Source organism: Sorex fumeus, unplaced genomic scaffold, assembly GCF_029834395.1.
Source record: "Sorex fumeus unplaced genomic scaffold, SorFum_2.1 ptg000043l, whole genome shotgun sequence".
Lineage (NCBI taxonomy): Eukaryota > Metazoa > Chordata > Mammalia > Eulipotyphla > Soricidae > Sorex > Sorex fumeus.
Genome location: NW_026606100.1, coordinates 5,795,864 through 5,810,542, shown reverse-complemented (window position 1 = coordinate 5,810,542; position 14,679 = coordinate 5,795,864). Strand labels below are relative to the sequence as shown.

Below are 14,679 nucleotides of genomic sequence, written 5' to 3'. Positions count from 1 at the left end.
CCTTGAACAAAGGAAGGGCAAATATATGCTGCCAGAGCCCATGTGCTGCTTGCACCCATTTGCCAAGCACATGTGGTGCCTGAGCACATGTGTCGCCCTCATCTCCCCTCTTGAGATGTGGACTTTCATGCTTTCCTGTCTAAGCTGAGATGTGTATAGGGGCTCTCTCCACCCTTGGAGAAGCCCGGGTTCTCTCTTGAGCATGAAACTTTCCACTCTCTCCCACGTTCTCTCCCTCCTTTCCTTCAAAACCTCCAAATAAAAACTGATTTCACTGCTTGTCTTTTCCTGAAATTCTTTTCTGCCAGGCGAGACAAGAACCCAGTAAGCCTGGGTCCCGGTTGACAGAGGAAGATTGGGAGAAAGTGACCGTCTTTCTCCTCCCCACTACACATGAGCCACACCTTGGGACCCACCCACATCATTATCAGTCCTGAATAAAAACCATTCTAGGTGTGAGGAAATGCAAAGTAAAAGTGTAAGATTTTTGTTTGGGTCGGCATTTGACCCTTGTCTTTACAGCTGTGGTTGAGGAGTAGGGTAGGGGGTGGCAGGTAGGGGTGCGGGGTGGGAGGAGGGGGATCAAGGCAAATGGGCAGGAAGTCTCAGGCTCTTCACAAGTAAGGAGATGGTGATGCAAATAAAGCCTGGTCCAGACCATGGCTTATGAGTCTTGATCCAGTGCCAGGTTCATCTGACCGATATAAGAAAAAATTCAAGCACAAGTGAAAGGCATTAAAGATATATTCAGGAGGGCTAGGAGATAATACAGTGTGTAAGGTACTTGCTTTCCATTCCACACAGCTGAGTCAGGTTCAATTTCTCACATCCTGTGCACAGATCGCTGCACTCACTGATCTTCGAGTGCAGAGCCAGGAGTAAGCCCTGAGCACAGTTGGGTGTGGCTCCAACCCCCACTCACCAAGAAAATGATTTATTAAGGAATTGTAGATACTCAAGAGTCAGAGAACAGGCAGATGCAGAGTGAGCACATTACTCACTCTCTCCGTCTCTCCCTCTTTCTCTCTCTCTCTCACTCTCTCTCTCTCATCCTCTTCCCATCCACACCTTCAAAAATCTCCCAATAAAATCTGTTTTATTTCACAGCTTGTCTACTCCTAAAATTCCTTTCTGCAAGGTGAGACAAGAACCCAGTAACCCTGGGTCCTGGGTGGCAGAGGCAGATGGGGAGAAAGTGACCGTCTTTCTCCTCCCCACTTCACGAAAGTCACCCGTGGGGCCCACCAACATCAGACTTAAGCCTCAGCTGTCCTTAGTTCCTAGCACCCCTAAAGCAGGATCCCAACAAAAGGACTTGAATGGATCCAGAGCAAGCCTGGCATCAAAAAGGGACAGACCAAGTGCCATAAAATTTACAATAAGTTAAGAGCATAGTCATGGACAAACTTTGCCATGACCCAAAAAGTAACTGGATAAGGACTCTGCTGGGGTTAGGAAGGACTAATCTGGCCTGAGAACTGTAGTCCGTGACCTGTATGTCCCCAGGAGAGTCACCCTTTAAGCTTAATGTATCTCTTACTGTGCCCATACAAAATGACAAAAAATATTTTTTGGGGGGGGGTCACACCTGGTGATGCACAGGGGTCACTCTGCACTCAGGAGTTACTCCTGGCAGTGCTCAAAGGACCATATGGGATTCTGGGAATCGAACCTGGGTTGGCCGCATGCAAGGCAAACACCCTACCCGCTGTGCTATCTCTCCAGTCCCCCAAAAAATATTATTAAGAAGCAAATTTAAGATGACCATTTAAACAGATATGAATCAAGGAAAGGAGAAATACGGACTTAGATGAAATTCCGCCCTTGAGTTGATCTCCTAGCAGGATGAAACCTTTGTCTTAGAAGAAGTTTCCCTAGAAGGAAGGGCTTTTCACATGGTGATGGTGCTATCTCACCAATGGGTATTTGCTACGCCAAACTTGGATGATTGGGTCCATGACTAAGCCTGTGAAACTAGACCGGGGAAATGGGAATGAGGAGGAGTGTGAGACTGGAATAGGCTCGCGGGGAGAATGGAATAAATGGCAGGATGGAGATTGGAATAAAAAGTGACTGATCACCAACCATGTGGCCCTGTCCCTTTCTTCATGTACCGCTTGGCTGCAGTGGGTTGGGGTGGGGAAGCAGCTCATGACCACCTAATGCACACAGTACGTGCCCACATTTTTTGAACACACAGGCCGGGGTCCTCTTCCTCCCTCATGGCTCCATGTGTGTCCGTCTGAAAGCTGCGTGCTTGGTTGCTCCTTTCCAGGATGGAGATGGGTCGTACTTTGGTGGAGGGTATACATGTAGCTGTGTTTCCTTCTAGACCCTCCAAACAAGCTCAAGAATCAGTGGTACCTCGTGTTTCACATTCATGACTGACTTAAAAATCTCTGTAAATTCATCTTCTTAACACCACAAATTCTGATGTACCTTCCTTTTAAACTATCGTTTAAAATCTTAGCTCTGAAAGTAGATTTGAAAGAACATGAAAACACTTTCAGAAATTTAACTTGAAACCTAAAGTGAATCCTGGTAAATTAGAATTTTTTAAAAAATATCACTATCAGGGGGGTATGGTGCCGCCAGCAGGTCAATCTGTATCTGTGAGGCGAGTGCATCTGCAGCCTGATGGCGCCTTCAGACTTTCAGATACCCCAAAATTGCTGCTGTGCCTTTGGCCAGACCCCAAAAACTTGGGACAAAGTTTACCAAGAAAGTAAATAGCCAAAAGTTAGGTATGTGGGAAACACACCCACAAACCACCTCCGGCTCAGCTATATAATTGGAGACATGGCCTCTTCTCATTCTTGATTGAACTGCTTAATGGCCATGATCCCAGAGACTCAGAAACAAGTCACGAAACCCAGCGGCTTTTGGCAGAAATGCGTCTAGTCCCTGCAGTAGGTTACCGGTGCTGGGCCAACCCAGGTGGGAATAGGTTTCGTGCCTTGGCCTGTTCCCCCTGGCAGCCTAGAGACCGCCATCCTCCAGAGGCCACTGGAAAGTCAGGTTTGGGCCCACAGTGACAAGACATTTTGGGCCTCATGGGATGGGGGTGAAGCCGGTCCTGTCCTCTCCGTTCCAAAGAGACCCCACGTTATCACCCACGAATGGCCTCTCTGGCTCCTAATCAAGCTGCTTAACGACCATGATTCCAGAGACTCAGAAACAAATCTTGGAACCCAGTGGCTTTTGGCAGAAATGTGTCCGGACCCCGCAGTAGGTTACTGTCACCAGGCCACCCCAGGGGGGAAAGGGTGTTGTCCCTCCACCTGCTTCCCCCTGGCGGCTCGGTGGCCATCATCCTCCAGAGGCCACTGGACAGTCAGGTTAGGGCCTGCAGTGATGAGACATTTTGGGCCTCACGGGATGGGGGTGGAGCTGGTTCTGTCCTCCCCACCCCAACGAGACCCCAAGTCATCGCCCACAAGTGGCCTTTCTGGCTCCTGATCAAGCTGCTTAACGGCCATGATCCCAGAGACTCAGGAGTAAATCTCGAAACCCAGCAAATTTTGGCAGAAATCCCTCCAGATTTAAGTGTTAAAATTTTGGAGTTTCAAAATTGTGCTGCCACTAATGCAGCCACGTGACATAATATGTTATTCATAACCAGCAATAGAAAACAAATTGTCTACTGTTGCCTTTTCAGCAGATCTGAGTGTTGGGGTAAAATCTAAAATAATAATGGTGGGTCTGGTGTCAAAATATTGAATGTGATCAAAGCAGAGAAAGAGAGTAATGTGGAAATCATCTGCCTCACAGGTAGGGGGAGGGTGTGGGATGGGGGTATACTGGGGTTGTTGGGGGTGGAGAATGGTCACTGGTGAAGGTATGGGTGTTTCATTGTATGACTGAGACTTAAACCCAAAGGCTTTGTAACTGCTCTCACGGTGATTCAATAAATAAAATTATAAAAAATGAAAAAAAAAGCAAGGTGGAGTTCATGTACAATTCAATCAGCTAATCATTGGCTGAATAAATAGCAGTACTTCTACATAAAAAAATATATGTAAATATATAAGTTACATAATATTTTATATAGCACTGTAACACTGTCATCCCATTGTTCATCAATTTGCTCAAGTGGGCACCAGTAACCTCTTTATTGTGAGACTTGCTGTTACGGTTTTTGGCATATGGAATATGCCATGGGGAGTTTGCCAGGCTCTGCTAAGTGGGCAGAATACCGCTCAATAGCTTGCTGGGCTCTCTGAGAGGGACAGAGGAATCAAACCCGGGGCGGCTGCATGCAAAGCAAACACCCGACCCGCTGAGCTATTGCTCCAGCCCAATATTTTATATATTGTATATAATATATTATATATTTATTTAATTTCCTGTGTTTGATTCCTCCATCCCTCTCAGAGAGCTCAGCAAGCTACCAAGAGTATCCTGCCCACACAGCAGAGCCTGGCAAGCTATTCGTGACGTATTCAATATGCCAAAAACAGTAACAAGGGCCTGCTCCTCTCTGGAAAGAAAGATGGCGGCCGCACGGGAGCCTTGTGGACAGCAGGTTTGAGCCGGGGGCGGAGGGCAGCAGGGGCCTCATGGGAAGGGGGGCGTTCTGGGCCGTCCTTCACGCCCGACCGAGGTCACCAGCTGCCCCCCACGAGCGGCTCTCCGGCACGGCCACGACTCCAGAGCACAGAAACCAATCTCTTAACTATCTAACTTTTAATAGAAATACTTCCAGGGTTAATAAGTGAAACATCAGAAGTCCAAAACCGCGCGGCCGCTATTGCCGCCGCGCGACATCATTTTCTTCTTAAACCCAGCTGTAGAAAGCAAATCATTTCACAACACTGTTTCAGCATATCTGATTGGGGGGGTCGTAAACTCTAAACAATAATTATGCATCTTCTATCGAAACAATGTATCTAGTCAAAGTAGATAGAGTATTAACTAGAACTCATCTGCCTCACAGGAATTGGGAGGGGTGGGAGGTGGGGTTCTATTGGGGTTCACGGTTAAAAATAAGTATTGGTAAAGGGAAATGTGTTTGATACTTACATGACTGAGACCTAAACCCGAAAGCTCTGTAACTTTTCCCACAGTGATTCAATAAAGAAATAAACTATTAAAAAAAAAAAACAGCAACAAGAAGTCTCACAATGGAGACATTACTGGTGCCCACTCGTGCAAATCGATGAACAATGGAACAACAGTGCTATTAAATTTATTATATATTTATTATATGTTATATATAATAATGGGCTAGAGCGATAGCACAGCAGTAGGGCGTTTGCCTTGCACACAGCCAACATGGCCGACCCGAGTTCGATTCCTCCGCCCCTCTCGGAGAGCCCGGCAAGCTACCGAGAGTATTCGATATGCCAAACACAGTAACAATAAAGTCTCCAATGGAGACGTTACTGGGCCCACTCGAGCAAATTGATGAACAACGGGAGGACAGTGATAGTGACAGTTACTAAAATAACTTTGATTTGTGTTGATCCTTACATTTTGTGTATACAACCTTATAAATCAAAATCTACAAACTACACAAGGTAGTTTATCATCACAAAAATCACTAAAATCTAATTCCATCCTTGACTTCAGAGTTGACTCTTTTGACTCATTTTTTTTTTCTTTCACGGGAAAAAACTGGCCTCACCTCCAAAGAGAGAGGAATTCATTTGGAAGAGTCAAGACAGGACAGAGTGGTCAGAATTTTTCTTGAAAAAAGAAAAGGAGAGGCGATTTCTCTCCCAAAGAAGCTTCAAGCAGGCCAATCTGAGAGCGGGTTGCCCCACCTCACTGTGCTGCCCCACTTGCACTTTTGTCTGATCATCTGACCATTGCTTTCTTTGGTCCCAGATCTGGGTGTTCCCACAGTTTTCCTGTTGCTAGTCAACAGGAAATTCCTGGTGCCAGTCAGCCTGCCTTCCCGCTCGGATGTACTAATCTGTAGGACTATGGTATGGTTTAGTTTGGTTTGGTTTGGTTTGGTTTGGTTTGGTTTGGTTTGGGCATTCTTGAACCTTGAGATCCTACATTCCAGGGTGCTTTGGTTGTGGGCAGTTTTCCTATCTGTGTCGGCATTTCAGGATGGTCTTGGGTAATCCCCTGATTACACACAAGTCTGGATCCTACCCGCCCCACCACCCCTTTTATCTAATTGCTTTCTCCTCCCCTCCTTTCCCATCTTTCCTTCTGGCCACGACTATTTTGTTTTTAGAATTTAAGGATTCCATTTTTGCTTTTGTTTTAATTTATTTTTGCTTTGTTTCCTTAACTAATTGATTTTATTTCTTCTCCAACTATATATGAATGAAATCATACAGAGTTCCTCCCTCCCTTGTTCTCTTCTTTCTCTGTGTGTCCTTGCCTGGTTTGGAAATTAGTGATGTTAACTTATAAAAATACATTTGGGAACTTAACCTTTTAATTTCTTCATTTTCTTTGTTTTGTTTTGTTTTGGGATTACACCCAGCAGTGCTCAGGAGCCACACCTGACTCGGATCTCAGAGGTCACACTTGCTGGTGGTCTGGGAAGCATACGTAGTACAGGGATTCAAGTCACTGTCTCATCCTCAGCCGCAGGAAAGATATAACTGCTTTAACCTGTTTCTCCCACTCTCTTTTAACTTTTTGTGAAGAGCTTGAGAAGGATACATATGAGTCCTTTGAAAATTTGGCAGAATTCATAAAACTATGTGATCCTAGGCTTTTATTTTATGGAATATTTTTAATTAATATTTAATTTTCCTTACTCATGGCTGATCTGTTCAGATTTTCTATTTCTTCCTGCCTTAGTCTCAAATGCGGTATGTTTCAAGGAATTAATTCTCTTGGCACCATATGCTGCCCGGGCCCATATGCTGCCTGTACCCAGGTGTTGCTGCAGAGCACATGTGGTGCCTGAGCACATGTGTCGCTCACATCACCCTTCTTGGGATGTGGCGATGTGTACTTTCAGACCTTCATACTTTAATGCTTGGGTGTGTTCTGTGGTTCTCTCTATGCTCTGGAGAAGCCCACATTCTCTCTTGACTGTGTTATATTCTCTCTCTCTCTCTCTCTCTCTCTCTCTCTCTCTCCACCTCTCCTCAAAGCTTCTAATAAAATCTGTTATACTTTTTAAAAAAAGAACTTATTTTCTCTAGGTTGTTAATTTGTGGCCATAAACATGATGTTAATAATACTCTTACTAATCTTGAATTTGTGTAGTATTTATTATAACTCCTCATTTCTTATTTTATTTATTTGAACTTTGCATCCTTTATTTTTAAAGTCTTATTAAAGAATTGCCTATTTTCAGACAAAACACTCCTGAAATTCAGATGGAACAATAAACCCCCCACAAATAGCTAAAACAATCCTTGGGGAAAAGAAGATGGGTGGCATCACCCTCCCCAACTTCAAACATGGTACTGGTCTAGAAACAGACCTGCAGACCAATGGAACAGAGTTGAATATTTTGTCACAGACCCCCAAATATATGATCACTTAATCTTTGACAAGTGAGCAAGAAATGTGAAGTGGAACAAGGAAAGTCTCTTCAACAAGTGGTGCTGGGAAAACTGGATAGCTACCTGCAAAAAAAAAAAAAAATTAACGCTGACCTCTGTCTAATGCCAGGCACAAAATTCAGCTCAAAGTGGATTAAAGACCTCAATTTCAGACATGAATCCATAAGGTACATAGAGGAAAATGTAGGCAGAACTCTCCACGACATTGAAGCTAAAAACATCTTTAAGGATGAAACAGCACTGGCCATGCAAGTGGAAGCAAACATAAACAAATGGGACATCAAACTAAGAAGCTTCTGCACTTCAAAAGAAACAGTGACCAAAATACAGAAAGAGCCCACAGCATGGGAAAGAATATTTACCCAATACCCATCTGATAAGGGATTAATATCCAGGATATACAAGACACTAGTAGAATTGTACAAGAAAAAAACCTCCAACCCCATCAAAAAATGGGGAGAAGAAATGAACAGAAGTTTCCTCAAAAAAAAAAAAATACAAATGGCCAAGAGGCACATGAAAAAAATGCTCCACATCGCTAGCCATCAGGGAGATGCAAATCAAAACAACAATGAGATATAATCTCATACCACAGAGACTGGCACACATTCAAAAGAACAAAAGCAACCAGTGCTGGCGTGGATGTGGGGAAAAAGGGACACTCTTTCACTGTTGATGAGAATGCCCACTAGTCCAGACTTTCTGGAAAACAATATGGACAGTCCTTCAAAAACTAGAAATTGAGCTTCCATATGACTCCGCAATACCACTTCTGGGAATATATCCCGAGGATGCAAAAAAAGCACAGTATAAATGACATCTGTACCTATATGTTCATTGCAGCACTGTTCACAATAGCCAAAATCTGGAAACAACCCAAGGGCCCTAGAACAGATGACTGGTTAAAAAAACTTTGGTACATCTACACAATGAAATACTATGCAGCTGTCAGGAGAGATGAAGTCATGAACTTTGCTTATAAATGGATAGACATGGAGAGTATCATGCTAAGTGAAATGAGTCAGAAAGAGAGGGACAGACATAAAAGGACTGCACTCATTTGTGGAGTATAAAACAACATAACATGAGGTTGACACCTAAGGATAGTAGATACACGGGACAGGAAGATTGCTCCATAGCTGGAAGCCTGCCTCATGAGCAAGGAGGAGAAGGCAGCTGGAATAGAGAAGGGATCACCAAGAAAAAGATGGCTGGAGGAATCGGTCGGGATGGGAGATGTGTGCAGAAAGTAGATATAGAACCAAACATGATAACTCTCAGGGTCTGTATTGCAAACCATAATGCCCAAAAGTAGAGAGAGATTATGGGGAATCATATCTGCCATGGAGGCAGAGGGAGGGTGAGAAAGGGGGGTTATACCGGGGATATTGGTGGAGGGGAATGTGCACTGGTGGAGGGATGGGTGTTTGATCATTGTGTGATTGTAACCCAAACATGAAAGCTTATAACTATCTCATGGTGACTCAATAAAATTTAAAAAAAAAGAATTTCCTATTTTCAGGGTTAGAGAGATAGTGCTTGGATAAGGCACTTGCCTTGCACACACCAGACCTGGGTTCAATCCTCAGCATCCCATATGGTCCCCCAAACACCATCAGGAGTAATTCCTGAGTGCAGAGCCAGGAGTGACCCCTGAGCATCACTCGGTGTGACCCCAAAAACACTTAAAATTTTTTAATTGCTTATTTTCCTTTATCTTTTCAAAGAACCAGGTCTTGGTTACATCCATTATTTGTATTATCTTTTAATCTACAGTTTATATCTACCCTAAATTTTATTACTTACTTTGTTCTACTGACTTTTGGCTTTAATTTTTCTCTTTCTAGGCTTTTTAAGTGTAACATTAAATTTTTAAATATTTTTTAACTTAAGCATAATAAAACTACAATTGCTGATATAATTCTAGAGTTGAAATTGATTAGATTTTTTAAATTATGATTTTTCTTGACTCCTCAAGTAGATATATGTATACTATAAAATTTTCTCTCATTATCAAATTTTTTGATTTTGATAATTCAGGTCTTTATTGCATCCGTCTTCATTTAATTTCTCTTCTGAATTTCTTGTTGCCTGAGTAGCTGTTCAACAGTATGTTACATAGTCTACATATATTTGTGCACTTGTCCAATTCAGTCCAGTGGAATGAGTTTCTCTTTACATCTAGTAGAAAATGTGCTATTCAACACAAGAAGCAAACCATGACTTAAAAATTAACCCAAAGACATCAGGGAGTCTTCTCTTTTTTTAGTCTTTCCTCAATTAGGAAATATCTTCAAGATGCTTTTTTGAAGGATGGAGGATAATATAGAACTGGTGATAGCATTTGTTATAATGACCAATATAGGCTGAAAAGACAATACAGGGGTTAAGGCATTTGCCTTGCATGTAACTGATCTGGTTCAGTCCTCAGCACCGTGCCCCACCCCATCCCTCTGAACATCACTGGATACACTGCAGGGCCCTAGACGTCCTGCTTCCACGGGTCCTTGAATTGAACTGCCACCCTCGTCAGCAAGAATAGGGACCCCTAGGAGTAGTCCCTCAATAAGAAAAGAATGAATGTGTATGGATATAGAAGACCAAGATGAGATGAACAGTGAACCCCCAACCCTGTGTATATGGTGTGGGGAGAGATGTTTGTGTGCAAAAGCGTGCATGGCAATGGATATCAGGGGAACACTGACACCTGAATTCTGAGGCTGTGAAAAACAGAAATTTGTTCTAGCGGTCTACTGTTCTAAGTAAGATTATATGGAGTTTTTTTTTTTTATTAGTGAAACACCATGAGGTACAGTCGTAGACTTACAAATTTTTGTGCTTGGGTTTCAGTTATACAATGATCAAGTACCCATCCCTCCACCAGCGCCCATCCTCTACCACCACGGGTCCCAGCATCCCTCCCACCCCCCGCCCCCCCCAATATGGAGTTTTTATGGAACTAATTCCTACCCAGCACTAAAAGGTGAAAGGCATATGGGTCTTGCAAAAATCTCAGAAAATCCAGAGCATTTTGCATCACATCTACGTTACTTATTAATATACCACTTTTAGTTAACATTAATTTACTAGTACTTTTTAGTTATGGTTTCATTTTTTGGGCATCCCCTGGTATGCTCAATGTTACTCATGGCTCTGCATTCAGGAATTACTCCTGGCGGGGCATGGGGGACCGTATAGGGTGGCAGGGATCAAACCCAGGTCTGCCGCGTGCAAGGCAAGAGCACAATCCACTGTTCTAGCTCTTCAAACCTGCTAATACTTTATTTTTCTTCAGGAATCCATACTATACATACTGATGATCACAATATATACCCTAATTTACATAAATATTTTTATTATATATACCGTGATACACAAAATTTTAAATAACAGAGCTTCCAGCCATGTTCCAACTCCAAACCTACCACCAACAAAACACGACAGAAAATAACATTGAAAAACTGGATATGACAGAATTTAAAGCACAAAAATCTTAAAAGTCAGATATTAATTTGTTAATAAAAATGTCCCTCTAAACTTAAAGTTTATTGAAATGTGTGTATACATATATAGACATATGTACATGTCAATATGCTATATGTATGATTCTATAGTAGTGAGAATTAGCATCTCCATCATGTCACATCATTTTTATTTCTGTGTGTATGTGCTGTGAATAATCATGATTTGTCATTTCTTAGATCAAGATGCCAAAAGGATGAGGCTTCATCCAGACCTTGCTCAGCTACTGGCTGCGTTTATTCCTTTTGCTCCTTAAGGAACGCCCTAATACGCAAAGCCTCTGGGTCAGCTTTATTTTGAGAAAACCTATTTTGGGCTATTTTTTCCAGATGGGTTTTCATCTTATTTTTCTCCCATGAGTTATAGTCTATTTTCATACCTTCCATATAATGGTGGATAGCCTTTTCAGTTTTCTCGTTCGCCAGCTGAACATTGCCATAATGCAGATGGAATCTTTGCTTAGCTGCAGGAGTTAGTGCTCTACTGTATTCCTCTTGGAAGTAACGCTCTGCTTTCTCGTGCTCACCCACTTGGGAATAGAGTTCACCAAGGTAAAGGCAGACCCAGGGGAGATTTTCATCCTTCTCGTAAGCTGTCTTTAGTTCATTTATAGCTTTTTCAATTAATTCATTTAGCTCATCCCTTGACATCATCTTTGACTTCCGGAGGACTTCTCCCCGATAGATGTATCCTCTATAGTAATGCTGGCTGGCGAGACTCTTCGCAGAACCGCCTTGCCTTTCATAAAACTTCTCTGCAGCCTGACGCACTTCAGGGTCATTTGGAGCGTCCCTCAAGGCCTCTTCAACTAAGCTCTTTCCTTCATCTCCTTCTCTCTTCCTTTGAAGTGTCAAAGCCAAAAGAACTTTAAGGTAGTGGTTATCAGGATTCAGTTCAATGGCTTTGTGCAGAGGGTCAGTGACATTCACAGGCATCTGATTTTCCCTCACACGGTATGCCGCAATGGCCAGTCCACTGGTAAATTCAGGATCACGTGGGTGTTTTTCCAGCGCCTTCTCAAAGCACACCATGCCTCTGTCAGTTTGGAGTCCTCCACACTTTAGCCGTGCCCACCCTTCCTCATTGTCGAGCCCAGGACACTCAATTCTATAGGGACTAGAGAACTTCTCACACACCCGTTTCACCTTGTCAACATAATCCTGAGCTTCTGGGAGTCTGCCCAGGTGATAGTAGACCCAGGCATAGTTTCCCCAGGTCACCAGGTTCCTGACTTCCGCCTGGTCAGAGTGCTCTTGCTGAATTGACTCTTCAGCTTGCCGTAAGTATTCCAGGGCAGCGTCGTCCTGACCACGTAAGTGTTTTATGTAGGCCAACATGTTGTACATTGTGCCTTTGGACTTGGGGTTTGAAAATTCAATCTGCTCACACATTTCCTTTTCCAGGTCCTCTGAGATATCTTTTTTCTTAAATAAGTTCCATGTGAAATGGCATTTCAGCTGGGAAAGGATTTGCTCCAGAGAACTGTTGGTCTCACTGTGAAGAAAATAAACAGGATCACTGTGATGGGGCTTGCCAAGCAAAGCAGCCTGCAGTGCAATTTCAAATTAATTTGGTGTCAGCTGGGCTGGGCCATGTGTTGCCCTAGATAACTAGTTAAGCAGTTGTTCTTGTGGGTTTTCCCAAGAAAGAATTAGCATTTGCATTCATAGAGCCAGGAGTAAACCCTGAGCCCTGGAGGATGTGGGTCAAAGGTGAAACAAACAAACAAAAAATAAATGGGAAAATCGCCCTTTGTAAGAACTGTTTCTTCCTATTTCCTACCTTGAAGTAATCAAATGTTTCAGGAAAAATCTCCCCACAGTGTGAGCTGGATTTGCACTCCCAATAAACATCATTGGGTTTTCTTTGTGGGGGAGGGTGGAAGCCACACCTGGCCGTTCTCAAGGCTCACTCCTAGCTCTGCCCAGTATTGGGGGATCCTATGGGGTGTCAGGGATCAAACCCAAGTCAGCCGTATGCAAGGCTACTGCCCTACCCATTGTCCTCCAGCCCCTGGGAATAGTTGTCTTTATTTTTTTTTATTAGTGACAAACCAAGAGGTACAGTTGTAGACTTACAAATTTTTGTGCTTGGGTTTCAATTATACAATGATTAATTACCCATCCCTCCACCAGTGCCCATTTTCCACCACCATGGATCCCAGTATCCCTTCCACCCCCCATTCCCCCCCATCCCACCCTGCCTTTGTGGCAGGGCATTCCCTTTTGTTCTCTCTCTCCTTTTGGGTGCTGTGGTTTGCGAAAGTGGCAATCATGTTCGGTCTATACTTTCAGCATGCTTCTCCCATCCTGGGAGGATCCTCCCAACACCCTTTATTTGGTGCTCCCTTCTCTATCTGAGCTGCCTTTTCCCCTAGCATGTGTGACTGGCCTCCAAACCATGGAGTAAACCTCCTGGTACTTACCTCGGCTGTTCTTGGGTGTCAGTCTCCTATTTTGTTACTTTATGTTCCCCAGATGAATGCAATCTTTCTATATCTATCCCTCTCTTTCTGACTCATTTCGCTTAGCATGATGCTTTCCATGTAGTACCACTTGTATATAGGAATAGTTGTCTTTAGACTAACTTCAATCTATCAAACTCTGTGCCATTCCTCCAAGTCTTTCGCATCCCAGCTCCCAGCTGTTCTCAGTGAAGAGTTCTAGATGTTCTGGGACTCTGAGAGATGTACATCAGAAATAAGCACAGGAATACACTTCCCAAACCGATAAACACACATTCATTCCATAAGCCAACTCAGAGACTTGCCAGCACCACAAAAGACCATCTTATACCTTACATTCTAGATCAAGCTCTATATGGACTTTTATGTTACTGACCTCATGATGGCAGTTGCTTCTGTTGGGAAGAAGGGTGCCAAGCTGATTCTTCTTTGGAAATTCTGAGACAGGTCAAGCACATACTGAAGGAGCAATATAAAGGGGAGAGGGCAGTGTCCAAGAGTATCAGGTGATACTCTTTATCTCTCTGAATAGCTGCCCACGTAAAGGAAAGAGGAAGTAGAAAGTGAAATTAGATTATGACCAAGAGAAAGAAAAGAAAACCTAAGACTTATTAAAGGTGATTCAGTTGAACTAAAGGTCTAAATGAGTCCAAAGTAGAAGTTGACAGTAAACTAATCATCTCCTAGAAACCAGTGACGATCTCAAGCACTAAGGGTGGGGGACGGGGATGGGGTGGGTGGTGTCACACTCAGTGGTGCTCAGGGACCACTCTGGACAGGACTGGGGACCATATGCAGTGGTGGGTATCAAACCTAGCGGTTGTGTGTAAGGTAAGTATCTTGCCTGCTATACTGTCTCTCTCTCTCTGATCCTATACTTTGAGTTTTGAAAGAACAGTATTATCCTGAGAGATTTTTCTTAATAAAACTTTGTCCTGATGTGAATATCCATAAAAGCCTAGATAGTATAATTCTCATGACTGATTTGATGTGAGGGAATTGTCAGATGGGGAAGATTTCCCTCCGTTCAAAGAGTACAGGTACCTGTGTACTATAACTGAGACATGTTTTTCCCAACAGCAGGTAGTCTCATAAGATACAGTGAGTCCAGAGATTGTTGTTTTATGAAGTAAAAGTAACTTGCAACCTGCTGTGAAAAGTAACAGAATTAGAGTTGTATTAAAATAGGACCCAATCACCATGCAGTAC

General features: G+C 43.2%; 1 protein-coding gene across 1 annotated transcript; it reads right to left on the bottom strand.

The window, feature by feature from the left end:
• Positions 1–7,373: 7,373 nt before the first annotated feature.
• On the bottom strand, positions 7,374–13,917 carry LOC130029786 (interferon-induced protein with tetratricopeptide repeats 2-like). The gene is made up of 3 exons (XM_056120813.1): positions 13,847–13,917; positions 11,386–12,500; positions 7,374–7,402 (listed from the first exon to the last, which is right to left on the bottom strand). Exons 1-3 carry the CDS (start codon positions 13,849–13,851, stop codon positions 7,374–7,376), a joined length of 1,149 nt encoding a protein of 382 aa, XP_055976788.1. The 5' UTR covers positions 13,852–13,917.
• Positions 13,918–14,679: the final 762 nt, after the last annotated feature.